At 53.3% G+C, this 17,741-nt stretch overlaps 1 protein-coding gene across 10 annotated transcripts in view; it reads left to right on the forward strand.

Annotated features, from left to right (window-relative positions):
- CEP164 (centrosomal protein 164) overlaps positions 1-17,741 on the forward strand; it is a 70,187-nt gene that overhangs the window by 35,747 nt on the left and 16,699 nt on the right. For 7 of the 10 annotated variants that reach the window (XR_011249461.1, XM_069555476.1, XM_069555478.1 and 4 more), the window contains 7 exons: positions 5,140-5,508; positions 6,428-6,508; positions 8,655-8,738; positions 13,043-13,128; positions 14,079-14,246; positions 14,957-15,094; positions 16,873-17,010. Coding sequence is in view for 9 of the 10 variants with exons in the window: in XM_069555476.1 (XP_069411577.1) it covers positions 5,140-5,508; positions 6,428-6,508; positions 8,655-8,738; positions 13,043-13,128; positions 14,079-14,246; positions 14,957-15,094; positions 16,873-17,010 (1,064 nt within the window). In the remaining variant the exon portion in view is untranslated. The remainder of the gene's footprint in view (positions 1-5,139; positions 5,509-6,427; positions 6,509-8,654; positions 8,739-13,042; positions 13,129-14,078; positions 14,247-14,956; positions 15,095-16,872; positions 17,011-17,741) is intronic. The other 3 variants (XM_069555480.1, XM_069555484.1, XM_069555482.1) reach the window with 2 other exon arrangements.

The following is a 17,741-nucleotide window of genomic DNA, read 5'->3' on the forward strand; positions in this document are numbered from 1 at the left end:
AGCTGTCTCTGATTGCCATACCCTTTAAAATGGCTTTTGTCCCAGTTTATTGGTAGGGCTCAGACGGTAAAGAATCTGCCTGCAGTGCAGGAGACCCAGGTTTGATCCCTGGGTCAGGAAGATCCCCTTGAGAATGAAATGGCAACCCACTCCAGTATTCCTACCTGGAGAATCCCATGGACAGAGGAGCCGGGCAGGCTACGCTCCATGGGGTTGCAGAGAGTTGGACACAACTTGGTGGCTGAACAGCAGTAGTGTAGACCGTGGGTCCTCTGAGCTGCCTACCTCTTCCAGCTCTCGGGCATCTCAGGCTGCCCGAGATGGAGAGCTTATCCTATAGTTTGTTCTACCCTGTCTCGCTGTGAGCAGTCACTTTGCTCATGATTCCATGAGAGGGCAGTAGGGTGGCGAGAATGCCTCTCTCTCTCCATCCCCCTCCTCTCCTGTCTTCAGCTTAAACCCATTTCTAGTCTATTACAGAATCAAAAGCACTAGGTTCCTGGAACAGACGCTAAGAATGGAAGGGAGTGAAAGAGGGGAGGCTGAAGGGTAGGCGAGCAGGCAGCAGGTGGCCTTGTGGAGCTGGTGAAAAGCCCATCAGCAGATCAAAGGGGAGGGAGGGAGCTGCGCTTAGAAATAACAGGATGATGTCAGTGTGATTGGAAAGCGCTAACCACACCACCGGGGAGCAGTGCAAAGAGCTGGGTGGGAATGAGATGTGGGAAAGAAACCAGACTGACGTTTGGCTTGGTGGGGGTCTCCCCAGCACGGGATCAGTGCAAGGATGTGGTATTCAGCTCCCTCATTCCCCATCCTTGAGCCCCCGTGTAGATTGTAGGGCCCCTGCCTTTGTGTTCTGGGCTGCAGGAGGGGGACTGTGGTGTGGGAGACCTCAGAGCTTTTGGAGGGGTATGTTCAATATTCATGAACCGATTCTTACAGGCACTCTCCTGCACTCTCCCCCACCCCCCTTTATGCAGATGGCAAGATCTTTTTGGAATAAACAGCAGGAATGTGCCTTGAGACACTCAAGGACCAGGGGCTGTGACAGGAGGAGACAGAAGGAGCGCGAGCATGGTTGAACTGGGAGTAGGGCCACGCTGGGGGTGTGTCCCCGTTCTCACCCATAGGACGCTGGTGCAGGGGGCCATGTGCAGGGGCCTGGGCGTGCGTCCTGGGTGGGGCCTCAGGCCGTGGGCCCCGAGGTGGGGTGAGGAGCAGGGGTGGAGAAGAGCATGGAGGTGGCTGGGTTTTCCAGACACTCAGCTCCCGTTCATCCATTTGTGGATAATCCACAACAGATGCCTCTACCATCTTCCCCCACAAGATGTCCCTCCGCCAGCCCTGTCACTGCAGTTAGTTGACATGGGCACGGGGAATGCAAGTTCATTTATTTTAATGTTAGCCATGTTTTAATATTTTACTATTTCGATAGACAGAATAGGTTCAGCTCTGTCATGAAACGCTCTTCGTTTGAAGGCTTGAGAGTGGCGTAGCCTGGGCCTGACATTCTTGCCGTCTGGCCGTATTCTCTCATGTGTAAGAATGGGAATCTCCACGTGGATCTGGTGTCCTCTGGTTTTTGATAGCGTACTTGTTTTTCCATCATTGTGAATATCCATAGTTGACTTTTGTCTAGCTATTTTCCATCTCATAACCACCGTGACAAATATAATCTGATCTCTGTATAGCTTTGTAAAGTAGGTACCACTTTACAGAGTAGGAATTCCTCTCTCTGTGTTGACGCACTTAATCATTTTTAAAAATTGCATCCCAAACACTGACTGAGCAATTTGTATGTGCCAGAAGGCACTGAGGATATTAGGGAGCTGATGTGGTGGGGGTCACAGGCAAGGAAGTCAGCCGTTATAGTACAGTAGCGGTTGTGCAAAAGGGTGGGGCAGGCTGAATTCAGGAAGGCTTCCTGGAAGAGGTGATGCTGTCAGGACCAGTGGGAGCTTGTCAGGGTAGATTCTGTGTGTATGTTAAGGATACGCATGGCAGAGCAGGGAAATAGCGTGATGTTTGTTTGCAGGCAGGATGTGTGTGGCTTCAGATGACCTCAGAGGAGCAGGCAGGGCTGGGTGAGAAGGGCTGTGAGCCGTGCGAGGAGACGTGAACTTGTGGTCCGATACCCTCTCTGTCCTCCGATCAGAGGTCTATTGCCCATCTTTCATCAGGAGATGAGCATGGCCAGGGAGGATTGGTCCTGCTCACTGGGCCAGACACCTTTCACTCCCCCCAAGACACCCCCACATTCTTCTCCTCCGTAAGATTTTTCATTAATTTTTGTTGGATTATAGTTGCTTTACAGTGTTGTGTTTGTTTCCGCCGTACGGCAGAGTGAATTGGCTCTGTGTTTACATGGACTCCCTCCCTTGGATTTGCCTCCCATTTAGGCCACCGCGGAGCACTGAGCTGTGCTGTGCAGCACGCCCCTGTTCCCTGTGCTGTGCAGTGGGTCCTCATTAGTTGCCTGCTGTTTACGTAGTATCAATAGAGTATATATGTCAGTCCCAACCCCCACTCCCTGCTTGGTATCCATACGTTTGTCCTCTGTGTCTGTCTCTCTTTCTGCTTTGCAAAGAAGACTACCTATACCCTTTTTCTAGATTATACATAAATGCATTAATATACACTGTTTGTTTTTCTCTTTCTGACTGACTGCACTCTGTGTAACAGTCTCTGGGTCCGTCCACGTCTCTGCATATGGCGCGGTTTCATTCCTTTCATGGCTGAGTAATAGAGAGTCCGTGATAGACACGTGCCACACCTTTTTTACCCACATCCTCCGTGAGCCCGCGACCAGTCACCGCATGCTGGCCACTGCTGAGAGCTGGCCGCTGTGGGGACACTGAGGTGAGGAGGCCTGGCCTTGCCCTGCAGATGCCTCTCAAAGAGGAGGGAGGAGCCGACTGTGCGGACTTCCTCCACGCTGCAGTTGGGGTGTTGGGAGGGCGGGCAGCACTGGAGGGCACCGTGCTTTGGTGCGGCCAGGGCATGAGGGAAGCCCACCCCTTCTCTGTTCAGCCTTCGCTTCCCTCCCTGGGTACAGGCTGGGGCTGATGACAGCAGCAGCACCGTGTCCCATGCCCTCTGCTTCCGGCAGTCAAGGCTCATAGCCAGGGCCACCAGGGATGTTTCACTTTTCTCCAGACCCAGCTGAAGTCCTTGAGGGCAGGATAGGTCTTCATATTTGGGACCCCATGGCAGGGTTGAGAAGAGGCTCAGTGATTGAACGTGTGGGTCTCATCATAAAACATGAGGTTTCAAGAGCTCCCTGGTGGTCTAGTGCCTAAGAGTGCACGTGCTCCCAACACACGGGGCCTCGGTTTGATCCCTGGTCAGGGAACTAAGATCCTACTTGCCACAACTAAGAGTTCACATGCTGCAATTTAAAAAAATTGAAAAAGATCTTGCATGCTGCAATGAAGATGCAAGATCCTGCCTGCCACAGTAAGACTGGTACAGCCAAATAAGCACACGAAAAAATGAGTTAGCGTTTACAGAGCGCTTGCAGTGTCCAGGTACAGTTCTCTGCTCTTTACTCATTTGATGAGCATTAACTCATTTAATCTTCCCTACAATCCCATGAGATAGGCCTTAGGATACCCCCTCATTTTAGGGGGAGAAACTGAGGCACAGAAAATTTAGTTTGCACGAGGTCCCTGGAAGCATGGAGCCAAGATTTGAAACCTGGGTGTTCTGTCCCCCGAAGGTGGGCTCTGAAGGCGCTCTGCTGCTTCTCTCTCTTAACCATCCTTGGAAAGTTTGGGTGGGCTGGTTGGTCGGCTGCCAGACCCACAGTGGGTGGTCACAGCTCTGAGTTCAGTGGATCCTTTAACAGACGGCATGGGTGAATGCTGGATTTGGGGCTTCTCCTTGGCCCTCTGTACTTTGGTTATCGGGCTTCTTGTTGGAGTCTCCAGAGTCAGCGGTTAAGAGGTCTCAAAAGTCCCTGCCTATAAGCTGTTCTCACTGACGGCCCAAGTGTCAGGCCAGATGTTTTCTGGGAGGAGGTCTTCTCTGCCTGAGCCCAGGAGGGATCGCTGGCTGTGCTTCCAAGGGTGGGGGTTCCTTTTCTTCTTGTGGCAGCTCTTAGCGTTTTCCTAGGCCTCGTCTCTAGGTCTTTCCCATGGGCTTTGTGAGTGAGAAGCAGGGTGGGCAGCTGTAGAGGGGTGCTGCTCCCATCTCCTGTGAGGAGACCCTGCAGAGGGGACCTTGGTGGACTGACGGCCTACAGCTCCTGCACCTTTGATCTGCCCCGGCTCGTGCCAAGGCTCGGCTTGTTGACGGCGTCGGTGGTGGTGCAGCAGGCCCCAGAGCAGGGCCATTCTGCCTGATGACTGCGGGACTCTCCACAGGGCTGGAGACCCTCTCAGACCTGGGCTGTGGCCCGAGGCTCTCCTCCTCCGGCCCCCTCCTTCCCTTTCTCCTGCCACAGATCTCAGACCTGTGTTGCCAGGCCTCTCCCCACCTTCCGTGTCCTCTTATGGGCGTTTCCCCCCGTCAGTCTCCTACACACCTCACCCCATCTGGCACCTCTTGCCCAGAGGACTCACTTGAGAGTCCTCCAGCAGAGGAGCCTGGCTCCCGGGCTGCTTGTGTGGCCTCCTGGTGGCAGGTGGGAGGGTGGTGCTTTAGGGAGAGAGCTACCCTCATTGCTATGGAGAAGGGGCACCCTCTCGATATTTCTTCCCTGCTACCTTTTAAAAATGAAAAACACAAGCTCTGGACTTTTCTCTCATGCGGTTCTCTGTTATCATTATCGGAAACAAGTATTGACTTCTGAGCCTGCAATCTTATGGTTTGGCCAGTGGGACTAGAATGAGACAGATTTATTACTTGAGGATGTGATGGGTTGTCACAGAGTCAGGCACTGTCCAGCGCCCTGGATTCCAAGCCCTTCAGTGGAGGGGCGTCAGGTTGGGTGTATCCAAGTTCACATGGAAGTTCAGAGTCAGTGGATCTGGGCTGGAGCCAGGAGTCTGTTTTTAAAAGCTTTTGAGGTATGGGATAACCACTGGTTTCAGAACTGCAGGCCTCAGGGAACAATGGCAGTTCTGTTTTATCAAGTCTCCAAACTCCTTGCGTTAATTCCTGACATCTTCCCTTCTGACGCTGTTGGCTGCTCCTTAGGAGTCTCCAAGAGCAAGCCAGCCAGAGGAGAAGGACGTTTCTCTTGATTCCGATGCTGCCGGCCCCCTTACTTCAGGCAAGCCCTTCAGCCAAGGTGCAGACAGCAGCCTGAGCAGTGCTGATGGCAAAGAGCAACAGCGAGGAGAGGCAAGTTGGCCCCCAGAAAAAGGAAAGAATGAGAAGAAGGATCCTGGGACGTCCGGAAGTGTGGTGGACCCCGGAGGTGATCAGGCTGCCAATACCACTAAAAAAGAGGCACCAGAGAACCTGGTGGGCACAGGAGAGGAGGGTTCCAGGAAGGAAGAGGCAGCAGAGGAGCCAACGGAGGAGGCCTCTGTCCCGAAAGAGAGCGGATCAGAGGCGAGTGAAGTAAGTCACTCGGTCCCGCGGGCAGTTGCTGGCTCCAGCCCTCTCTGCTCTCTTGAGCCCAGAGCACATTTCTCTCTTTTCATCTTTATTACTGAGTCAGAAGCTTCATTTGCAGACCCTGCAATGGGCTGTCAACATCAGCCAGAACCCTTAATTGTGACAAATATGCCCAGACCCAGCAGGCAGTAAAATTCTGAATGAAACTCCATACCTGCTGGCACTAGAAATTCAGAGCAGACATTTGCTCTTCCACGGGCACCCTCCTGGGATATTCATGCTCTTCTGGGCTCCCACTTACTTCCTCTCGCCATTTCCCACCTCCCTCTCCTACTTCTTGACATCAGTTTTGAGTTATTCCTGGTTGCATCTTATGTCCCTATAAAGAGAGGAGGCATTGAGGGAGGTCGGGGGCGGGGGGCACATTTGGGCGTGTCCTGCCCCAGCACTGGTCAGTCAGGTTACAGGAAGTCTTGCTTGGCAAGATGAGGCCAGTGACCCAGATGGACAGACATAGGAGCCAGGGGCGAGAGCATTTGGTGTCTTCATTTTCCAACCCTCAGTCCTGCTCCTCCTCCAGGGGGATCGTGAGGGAATTCATTAAAGAGCTTTTCACTGCTTTCTGGAAAAGATGCTCTCGTCATGTTTTTCTAGGAGAGCAGCAGACTTCTCCACCGCTGACTTTCTAACCACCTCCCACTCTGCTTCACTTGGCTGTCCCTCCACGTCTAGAGTGTTGCCCCTACTGGGCTGCCCAGCCTGAATGGGCTGGGGGCTGGGAATGGGAAGGTCCACAGGCCTCTTTCAGGTTTTCCAGAGGAGGTGGATTTCAGTTTGGGTTCAGCCCTGTGTGGGTGCTGTGGAGGCTGGTAACGACCCTCTGTCTTCTGCTCTGGGGACTTCTCTGTGTCTGTTTTCCCAGGAGTCGGAGATCAGTGAACCCGGGAAGCAACTACAGCTCTCAGACTCTGCTGCTTCTGACCCCAGGTCCTTCCTTGGCTTGGTGAGTCTGAGTCTGAGATGGGAGTTGGGGGTGGGGCGGTGGGCAGCAGAGTAGTGATAAAGAACATAGATATGCGAGTTACTGTGGTTAAATAATTTGCTGAGCATCTCACAGCTTGTAAGTGGGGAAGTTAGGACTCAAACTTGGGTCTTGTCTAACTCCATTTCCTCAGCTCGCCCTACCAAGGATAACACTGCCTACTTTTTAGGTTTGTTGTGAGAAGAAGGTGGGGTAAAGCGTATATACATTATTAGCATATGAATATTGAACAAGTATAGTTGTTATTACTACTACTGCTACTGCTGCATGAACTGCCTGTGAGATCATATGAGATCATGGCCTCTGGGCTCTTAACAAGAGCATCGTATGAGTGTAGGAGATTGGAGACTGTGTGTATATGTGTTTATGGGATCACTGAACTGTGGCAAGGAAGGACCAGTCCTCAGGCTCTGACCAAGAAGTGTGTTGAAGTGTGGTCATTTCCAAAGTGAAGACTCCTCTGGAATGCCATTATCCACGGTGTCTTTGTTCCAGCCCTTTCACCTTCCACTGAGCCTCCCGAATCCTGGCTTCACTTGCCAGGTTTGTATCTAAGGGGAGTAGTCTGGGGTGCTTTTTGGCAGAGAGTTTCTTCCAGAAATCATGCTCCATCTGTTTGGAGGAGGCAGATCAAAGGGAAGGGATTAGTGGGAGAGGGTCAGGGATGAGCAGTAGTGATACGAGGGGGTGCAGAGGAATTAGGAGGCTGTGTGCGCTCAAGCCCCTCGCTGAGCCATGGGCTTAAGGAGCCAGATGGCAGCTGCATTGAGTGGAGTAGAACTCACGCTGAAAGGAAAATGTCATCCACAAAGAAAACCCACAAGCTAGGAAGGGGAGGCAAAGTCACTGTTGGCGGAAACCATCACGAAGAGTCACCGTGCCACAGAGCTCTCTGAAGCAAGGGCCCTGGCCCTTCTCGGGGAGTCGCCCTGTGGAGAAGTGTGTCCGTCAGCATTTTTCTTCTTTACGGGAGTGGGTGGAGGAGGAAGCCACGGCCAGCAGGACCAGACCTTGGCTGGGCGTCCTGCCATTCATCAGGGCTGATGACAGAACTGTCCCTGTTAGCGTGCTGTCGGGTAGCAATCCATCACCTAGCCCAGAGGGGCTCCTGGGTTCGGAGGGGGCGGGGTCCTGGCTCTGCAGCAGCCAGAGGGCAGCGGGGAGCTGGCACCTGCGTGGGCCCTTGCTGCCCATCCCAAAGAGAAGCCAGTGGAGAAAGTGGTGCTGATCCATCCCCATTGTCCAGAGGGGCACCTGTATGGGAAGGGGAAAGAACCCGCTGGGAGGGGCCTGGCAAGCCCTGTTTCCTACCTGCCCACGGATCTTCTGGGCACTTAGGCCTCCTGTCAGGCGCCAGGAGGGAGAGACAGCTGGAAAGTGACATGCTTTGCAGCACATGTCAGGCAAAGAGCTTGGGCTCTGGAGTCGGCCCAGGACACATCTGACCCCCGGCCCTGCTGCTTAACAGATGCATGACCTTGGGCAAGTTACATGGGCTCTCAAACGGCTTCCTACTCTGTGAGATAAAAATAAGAGGACAGTCTCATTGGGTTACTTTCTTCCCCTGTAATTTGATTATGAAAAATTTCAACCGTATGGAAAAATTAAAAGAATTTTATAGCGAATACCTACATTCTTACCCCCTAGAGTCTTCAGTGAGCAGTATACCGTAGTTGCTTTACCCCATACCTTTCCATCCAGTCGCAGAGTTATTTTGAAGGAAAGCGAAAGTGTTAGTCACTCTGTCGTGTCCTCCTCTTTGTGACTCCATGGGCTGTAGCCCCTCCAGGCTCCTCTGTCCATAAGATTCTCCAGGCAAGAATGCTGGAATGGGTTGTCATTTTCTGCTCCAGGGGATCTTCCTGACCCAGGGATCAAACCTGGGTCTCCTGCATTGTAGGCAGATTCTTTACTGTCTGAGCCACCAGGGAAGCCCAGTGTTATTTTAAAGATGAGGTTAGTGAGTAGGTGTTGGAATGCTTGGCACGGTGTCTGGCACGTGGTAGGCGTCTTTCGGGAAGGTGGGGGTGGAGGAGAGGCCCTGATCTCTGGTGGGCACTGACTGTGATGAGGGGAGAGCTGACCTTCCTGTCTCCACCATCTCTAGGACTTCGGTTTCCTCAGCCAGATCTCAGAGCACCTGCTGAATGTGGACGTGCACTCCTCTGTCCTGGATGGAGCCCACTGGGAGGTGAGTCTCTCTGGGGCTGGGCTGGGGCCTCATTTTGGGGGATAATCAAGAGCTGAGGCTTGCCCATCCCAGGGTGCATTTCTGGGAGTTCTCTCCCTTCTGATTCATCAAGGCAAGGCCCTGACTGTGCCTGCGATGGGGCATTCATGCTCGGTTGCTGCCGTGAATTAAGGGCCCCCTGACTCCCTGTTTTTGTCTCTTCATCTATTCATTTAGCACCTGAGGGCTGACCATTTGAAACTGTGCAAAAAAGCACTGTGCAGCTTGTGGACTTCAGGGCACTTCCTAACCTGGCCCATTCAACCTCTGCAGTCATGTCCTCAGCCCACTTGCCATGCCCTGGCTGTGCCCACCACTCACCATTCCCCGGGGCCACACTGTCCACTGCTTCACCACCCTGCCTGCCAGCTGCCTCCCCTTGTGCCCTGAGAGCTCTTTCTTGGTCTCGGAGGCCCACCTGTGACGTCCCCTCCTGCATGCAGGATGACTCGGTCCTTCCCTCTGCTTCCCTTAGTGCCGCTGTTTCTGTTTTCTGGTTCTCTGTCTCCCCTGCCAGATGTAAGCTCTGGGCAGGCGTGGGTGTCATTGAACCCAGAGTAGGGGAGAAAGAGGACTCAGACACAGGTCCTATCCGCAAGGAGCTTGAAGCCAACGTCATTTTTTAATTTTTTCTTTTAGTATTGAAGGATGGTTTAATATTATGAATCTTCTAAATATATTTCATGATATCTGTGAATCAGAGGATAAAGCCTTCTGATCACTTTGAGATCAAAAGGTATTTGACAAAAATTTAATACTGATTTCTAAAAATAATAGCATTAAGGAAGCCATTTATTTAACATGACTAAAATTTTTTTTATTTTTTCAAAACAAGCACCAATATCATGGTGAAACACTAGCAAATATTTGCTAACAAAACTGACAAGGGATTAATCTCTAAAATATACAAAACAGCTCATGTAGCTCAACAACCAAAAAAATCAAACAACCCAATCAAAAAATGGGCAGAAGACCTAAACAGACATTTCTTCAAAGAAGACAGACAGATGGTCAACAAATACATGAAAAGGTACTCGGTATCATTAATTATTAGAGAAATGCAAATCAAAACTACAATGAGGTATCACTTCAGACTGGCTGGAATGGCCATTCGAAAAAAAATCTGTAAAACATAAATGCCAGCATCACTTTCGCCTCCTCTGTGGGATTATTGAGAGGAGAGAGGTTCTGACATGCGGTCTCTGCAGGTTTGAGGGGGCATTTGGTTTGGGTGAAACAAACAAAGTATTTAATGTGAATCAAGCCTGGGAGCCCTTAGTGAAGCCAGTCCTGAGTCGGGGTAGAGTTGTGAGTCCGGTTGATTGGAGCCTGACATGTTCCTCTCAGCTCTGGCTGATAAGCCTTCCCGGGCCACTGCTTAGCCACCGGGTCCCTGCTGGACACTGGATCTCTTCCCCTCACTGCCTGCCCACCATTTGCCGCACTGGAGGTCTGTAAAGGCACAGACAAGGCCAGGTGGTGTTCGTCAGGAAGGGTTTGGAGCAGGTGATTGGTGAGGTACCTTTGGCAGCAGGTTAAGTGGGAAAGTTACCTAGTTGGCCAGGCAAGGTGATTTTCCATTGCTCTGACTCTAAAATCTGGCCCATATTAGAATCCTTAAGTGAAAGAAAGTGAAAGTCACTCGGTCATGTCCGACTCAGTCATGTCCAACTCTTTGTGACCCCGTGGACTACACAGTCTGTGGAATTCTCTAGGCCAGAATACTGGAGTGGGTAGCCTTTCCCTTCTCCAGGGGATCTTCCCAACCCTGGGATCGAACCCAGATCTCCCGCATTGCAGGCGGATTCTTTACCAGCTGAGCCACAAGGCAAAAAAAAAACAGATTTCCTTGGGAGGCTTTTAAAAAGAGTGGACCACCAGGGAAGTCCCTGTGATTTACTTAAAGTGAAGACTGAATCGTGAACGAAAACAGAACCCCAGAGCTGAGTTTAGGTTAGGGAAGGGGTGTCCTGAGCAGTCTTAGGCCAGAGGCTTAGAACAGGCATGTGTCTCCTCGTTCTGAAGAATGCCGATGTGCCTTATGGCCTTGTCTGGTTCCTTTGACTCCCTTTCTGGGGCAGAAAGTTCTAGGGAGCAAGTAAAACTCTGCTCAAAGGGCCTCTGTGTGGGTACTTGCCCAAGGTGTCCCCTTTTCTCTGCCTCAGGGCTGGTTGAGTCTCTAGCAGAAAGGTGAATCAAGAAGGAAACAGACATTGTCCGCAGCTCATCCTTTCTGATTCAGGGCTCAGCCCTTCAATATTTATTACGACCACTGTACTTTGTTACCCATCTTATATTTTAGTTTGTGAAATAGATTGGCCTGTGGGAGGGGGGTGCTCTCTGCTGAGTGTGGTGTGATCTGTAGGGAAGACAAGTTGCAAGTTGAGCCCTGGAAGGGGAGGAGGCAGGGCGGGAGAAGGACGCCCGCCCCGCCATTGTCTGTGGGCTCTGCCCGGCTGATGCGATCAGGAATGGCAGCGCTGGCAGGGAGCCCTTCTGCTGCAGGCACCGGGAGGCACTCCCAGGCAGCGTTTCTATTTTTAATGTAATTTGGGGGAGCTGGCTTTTAGTTCAGACCCTGCCCTTCCTCACCCATCCAGATGGCAGAGTCGGCCACAGCTGCCGGGGCTCAGGCTGCCAGTGGAGAGGCGTGGGGGGCTGCGGGCACGGGGGTGGGGACACGGAGGTGTGCCAGCCTGGCCGGAACCCCGCCGGAGAAGATGGAGTGGGCTGTCTCCAGCCCCACCTCTCCTGTTAACCCTCGTGTCCCGGAACAGACGGGGCCCCTGCGAGTGTGGCAGGAGGAGTGCAGGTCCTAGGATGGGGACTGGCACTGGCGAAGCTGGGTTTCTTTCTTTCTTTTTTTTTTTTTTTTTTTACCCCCAGGCTGGGGGAGAGGGGGAGGAGTGTGAGGAGAGCTGTGTTTGTGGCTTGCCTTTTTTGGGCCAGAGTTGGGCCCCACTAGAAGCCCTGTGCACTGTGGCTCACTATCTCATTTTTTAAAAAATAATTTTATTCATTTACCTTTGGCTGTGCTGGGTCTTCACTGCTGTGCGGGCTCTTCTCTTGTTGTGGCGAGAGGGGCCCCTCTCTAGCTGCAGGCTCTGGGCTTCTCATTGTGGTGACTTCTCCTGTTGCATGTAGCACGGGCTCTAGGGCGCGGGGGCTTCAGAAGTTGCGGCTCCCGGGCCCTAGGGCACAGTCTCAATAGTTGTGGCGCACAGGCTTAGTTACTCTGGGTGTGTGGGATCTTCCCGGTTCAGGGACGGAACCTGTGTCTCCTGCACTGGCAGACGAATTCTTTACCACTGAGCCACCCGACCTGGGGATCGAACCCATGTCTCTTCTCCTCCACTGCAGGCGAATTCTTTACCATGGAGCCACCAGGGAAACCCAAGGGAAGCTCTGCGATCCCATTTTGCAGTGGAGGAGGTGCTGGAACTAAGGGTTAAGTCCAGGCTGACAGCACTGCTCCACCCCTGTAACCTTACCCCTGCAGAAAATTGGTGAATGTATTAAGAGCAGTCCTTTTCACCAGCTTGCTAACTTTGCCCAGAAACCCAAACTTTAAAACGAGGTTTGGGCTGACTCTTTTCGTTTCTTTTTTGCACTGTCTGGCAGGTATAATTCCTGAGTAGGAAGAGGGCATCATTGTCTACTGAGGGCACCTGGGTGTCGGGGATCTCAGAATGGTGCAAAGGAGCTCTCCGTCTTCCTCCCTTCAGGTTGCCCTCGCAGTGCCCTTCTCATCTGGAGTATAGCTGTCTCTCGTTTTACCACGTCTCCATCTCTCCGGGATCCTTCCTCTTTGATGCCCTTTGTCTGCTGTCCCCAGTCCTGCTCACTGAATTTCAGCATTCCTGATGACCGGTGGCTCTGGTGGTCGGGGGCCCGTGGATTTGGGTTGTTCACGGACGTCTCTGCTTTCTCTCTGCAGCTGGCAGTGAATGTTTCCACCTGCAGGAGGCAGGATTTTCTTTTTCTTGTGTGTCCTCCTTCAGCCTGTGGCTTCTGACTCTGCCTGCAGTGGCTGTGTTGTCTGACTCATCCTCCCCAGGGCAGCAAGGCCAGCCCTGGGAGCAGCTGTGAGCCTCGGGGCTTAGCCAGAGCTGCAGGGGCTTCACTGTACAGCAGACAGGCCTTCTCTTCTGCATTCCAAGTGGCCCTCCCTCACCAAGAGCCACCTCTCAGTGGCCCCTCCTGGCATGGGCGTCAGTATAGACCCCCCACCCCAGTGAGCACTTTCCAATGCTACTTGTCTGCAGGCCCAGAGGTTGGGAAGAGAAGACAAGGATGCCAGCCAGTCCAGCCAAGAGGCGCTGCAGAGCAAGCGGTCCGGAGGCTCAGAGAGGTACCGTGCATGGGAGGCGGCCTCTGGGGACTTTGGGATGGCGTGGACTTGGGGCCAGAATTCCTGCCTTTGGTCTACGTGTCTGTGTGCTCCTGGCTGAAGGCAGGTGAGGAACTGAGTGGATGGCCTTGCAGAGTTTGTGTGTGTGTGCGCGTCACGCAGACCAAGACAGAAGTGGGAGGTATTGCCGCAGCGTTTGGTGGGACTTTGTGTCCACAGCACCGTTGTGGGCCAGGGCTCTGTCCTCTTCACTCGATTGGATGCAGCCTCGTGTGTCCTTGGTCATGGGTCAGGGCTGGATACTCTGCTGGAGGTCTGGGGGACCATGCTAGAGGATCGGTGCTGCAGCTTAGAGCTCTGAGCCAGGCCTAGCCACTTCAGAAATGGCTGCAGCTGTGTGTGTGTGTGTGTGTGTGTGTGTGTCTGTGTGATTGAGAGACAGGGGCTTCCAGCTTCTCAGGCCTGGGCCCATGAAAGAGACGGGTTGCCACCCTGGCAGGGGAAGGGGGTGGTCATTCTACTTTTTGAACCTTTGAAAGCTATCAGCATTTTTACTTCCTCAAAGCTACGGCTTCATGCATTTTCTAGAGTGACCATTTGAGCCTGGCTTCTGTTTTTCTCCCTCTTTCTGCTCAATTCTTCCATCACTTCCCCAACTCTCAGACCCCAGAGATGGTGGGGATAGATACACCTGTGAGTGTGGCCAGATGTCACTCCTGGGCCACGCAAATGCAGCCCATGGTCCTGGGAGGGCTGAGTCCAGTGCAGGCAGAGCGCAAGCACAGTAGGGAGCTTCTCTGTCCTGCTTTTCTGGCTGTGTTGCCCTCCATGGAGGTGGGGCCAGGACTGGGGTCCAGCCCGGAGGAGGCATGGACCTGGGTCCACGTCCTCCACTCTGCAGTTCTGCTGCTGCTGTCTGAGTGGAGGCCCTGATTCTGCTCTCTGCTCAGGTTATCTCCCCCTCTTCTGCGTGGGGAGCGGCTCCAGAGTCTCCTTCACAGCCGGGCCACCGACGCAGGGCCTCCACAGGCCCCAGAGGGGCAGCCTGAGCAGAAGGAGGCAGCAGAGCCTGAGGAGGGCTCTCTGGGAAGCCCTCCACCCTCTGTTTCCCTGCAGAGGTAAGGGGCGGCTGGAAGCCTCCCAGGGTTGTGGGGCAGTGGGTCTGGAGAGGTGGGGCGAGCAGGGGGCAGGTTTGCAGCCTAAGCAGCAGCAGTGGAGGTTTCTGGTTAGTGCTTTACACGAACTGAGGGAGGAACTCTGCCTCTTCCTAGTCTGCAGCCTGTAGCTACAATCGGGGTGCACAGGCTGGTTAGGGGAACTTAGAAACTCTGGCACAGGAGGTGTCTCTTCTGACCCAGCTGCCCCCTGCCAGGGCCTAGGGCAGAGTCTGCTGTCACCCGGGCTGGGCCGTTCCTGCCGGGGAGTGGCCATGTCTCCCGGTCCCCACCTGCCAGCCACCTTCTTCCCCATGATCATCCCACCGCTAGTCATTCAGCAAGTCCAGCGGGTGGAGGGAGCCCTGCTAGTGCTGGGCCCCAGGTCAGGGAGGTGCAGTGCCCCGGGCTTCCCGCAGGAAGAGAAGGATGCTGGCCTTAGAGCCCACCTGGCTGAATTGAGTCACTGGGGAGGCAGAGCAGCAGCACCCCGGAGCCCCTGCTGTGTGGGGAGGTGGGGAGTAGAGCTGAGACCCGAGGCCTGAGACGGCACGTGTTGCTGGGGCTGCCTCCTCCCTTGTCCCCATCAGAGCCCTTGGACCCCAAGTGGGGTACACCTGGAGCCTCTCACCTTCCTCTGGCTTTAACGCAGTTCCTTCCTTGTTGCTGTCAAGGGAGGCGCTCCCAAGCCCACCTGCCGCCCACCAGAGGGGCGAGGAATGGCGTCCCCAGGCCGAGGGGCCGGATCCTGGGCAGGAAGAGCCCGAGGAGAAGGTGGCGGTCAGCCCCACCCCGCCAGGCTCTCCAGAGGTGTAAGGGCCAGTTTCCATGTCTGCCCCTGTCCTCCATTGTGTAGATTGCTTTAGTGCCCATCTCGTCTTGGGTGGTGGGGAGAGTGGCCCTGGCTCAAGGAGTGGAGTGGGAGGAAAGTGAGTGTACCCTTGGTTCTGTGTGCACCCTTGACCCCTAAGCAGCCCCCAGGGCTCCCCTCATCAGCACCTAGGGTATGAGGCTGGAAGCGAGGGGGCAGAGTACCTTCTGGGTCCTTAGCAGAAACCTGGTCAACCACATTTTCCGCTCTATCAAGCCCTGTTTTCCTTTAAAAAATTATTGAGGTATTTGTGTACCTGGTTGTATGTACGCATGAATTGTACAAGTCAATGAATGTTTATATACATATGCACCATGTCACAGGCTTCCCTGGTGGCTCAAGACAGTAAATAATCTGCCTACAATGCAGGAGACCTGGGTTCAACTCCTGGGTCAGGCAGATCCCCTGGGGAAGGGAATGGCTACCCACTCCAGTATCCTTGCCTGTAGAATTCCATGGACAGAGGAGCCTGGTGGGCTGCAGTCCATGGGTTGCAAAGAGTTGGGCATGACTGAGTGACTAACACGTTTCACACACCGTATCACAGCCTCCCAGATCTTTGAGAACACTTCCGTCCCTCCTGTAAGCTTCCTTGGGCTCCTTTCCTCTTAGTCCCCCTGCCCCAGGCCACCACTCTCCTCACTTGTCACATAGATTAGTTTTTCCTGTTCCCAACTTCATTTGAATGGAATTATCCAGGACGCAATATAGCTCTTCTGTGCCTGGGTTCACAGCTCACCTGCATTGTTACACTTCTGAAACTTAGAAACCTTTTAGCTCTTCTCCCCCTCTTTCACCTCTTTTACAGATGAGGAAACTGAGGTTCAGAGGGGTGAAGGGATTTGCCCAAGGTCACATTGCTAGTTGATTGTGGAATTAGATCTAGATTCTAGTCTCTGGAGCCCTTGACTTCTGTCTCTTGGTCCGCAGCCACTGTGTCTTTTCCCTGCATGGTGTCAGGGTTTCAGGGTGATAGTTTTTCCTGCCTGTGAGCTGAGCAGTACAGAAGGATTAAGAGTCTTCAGGATTGGGGCTGATTGTTGAGCAGAGACAGGTTCACGCACTGATTACTCACAGCAAGTGTCTCCAAGGGCTGGCGGGACCCAAGAACGCATGTTCTCCTGTAGTGCTGAAGGAGTGATGTGGAGAAGGTCTGGCCCCCTTTTCAGGTGGTGGTCCAGCCCACCGTGACAGCGCTGCCCCTGAGGAACGACAGGGCTTTCCCTGATCTCCTTGGTGGCTGTGGACAGCCAGATCAGGGTGCTTACGATGAGGACAGGAGGTGAGCGGGCTTCAGAAACAGGACCCTCTGGGCAGAGGTCTGGGGTCAGAGGGTTTTCCCAGGGCCTCTGGGAGAGAAGTTGTGCAGTGAGGCTCCTCCCGGCCGCCCAGGCTGACAAGACTTCCTCTCTGTGTCTCCTCCCGTCCCTGCGAGGCTGTCCCCGCTGGGCCGCCCTCTCCTTGACCCCACAGTTTCAGTTTACACGGTGCTCTTAGGAGATGTCTTCTGCTCCTTTCCTGGAGTCTTCTCAGGCTCGAGAACTTCCTTGCAATTGACCTTTACAGCTGCCTTAAGAATGGATTTGTTCTCTGGGTTTCTCAGGGGAGTGACTCTGTGCCTCATTTGTATCCATGGAATTTTAATTTGCAGAGGTGACTGAGTGACAACACGAAGAGGCCGATGCCACTGAAAGAAGAATTTATTCCTTATATTTCCAGAGAGAAGAGGGCATGCCATGCCAGGCGGGGCCACGTGGGGAAGGACCAGAGTTGGTCAGGAGGGGAAAGAAGCGAGAAGGAAGAGCATGACCCGGAGCTGTTATTGGGGTTTTCGTGGGAAGCAATGGGTGAGGCGGGGTGAGTACTTGAGCGAGTGTGGGGGTGAAGTTTGGATAATTTTGGATGGCTTTGGGCTCTGGCATGGTCTCTGGTTGCCTGGGGCTCGGTCCTGGGTGATCTGGGGCATGGGAAATAGATTAGGAGATGGTAGGGTGGGTTTGCTTAGGAAAGACATATCCCTGTGCTCTCTATAAGGATTGCCTGGTCTGGGGAGGGGCACCCTCTCCTTGACCAGCCAACTTCTTCAGATATTGTAACACTGTAAAATATAGAGAATAAAAAACATGATTGGGAGGGTCTGTCACCTACATGGATGTTGGCAAGCTGAATCAGGAGGAGTTTGGAGCACAGACAGGTCAGAGTGCAGGCGGGTCCAGCAAGCAGCGACTGCTGTGTGGGCTCTATGGCTGGAAGGCCTGGGTCTGGGAAATAAGCATATCTTTCCCTCTGTCTTCCCAGCATCCTTCTTGAAGTGTTTGTAGAGAGAGAAGGCAAATGGGTTAAAACCACTGCGCTGAAGAGAGAGACTCGCAGACAGAGAGTGAACTTATGGTTGCGGAGAAGGGATAGTTAAGAGAGTTTGGGATGGACAGGTACATGCTGCTATATTTACAATGAATAACCAGCAAGGACCTACTGTATAGCACAAGAAGCTCTGCTCAGTGTTATATGGCAGCCTGGATGGGAGGGGAGTTTAGGGGAGTATGGCTGAGTCCTTTTGCTGTCCACCTGAAACTGTCACAGCACTG

Source organism: Ovis canadensis, chromosome 15 (assembly GCF_042477335.2).
Source record: "Ovis canadensis isolate MfBH-ARS-UI-01 breed Bighorn chromosome 15, ARS-UI_OviCan_v2, whole genome shotgun sequence".
In the NCBI taxonomy this organism is placed as follows: Eukaryota; Metazoa; Chordata; class Mammalia; order Artiodactyla; family Bovidae; genus Ovis; species Ovis canadensis.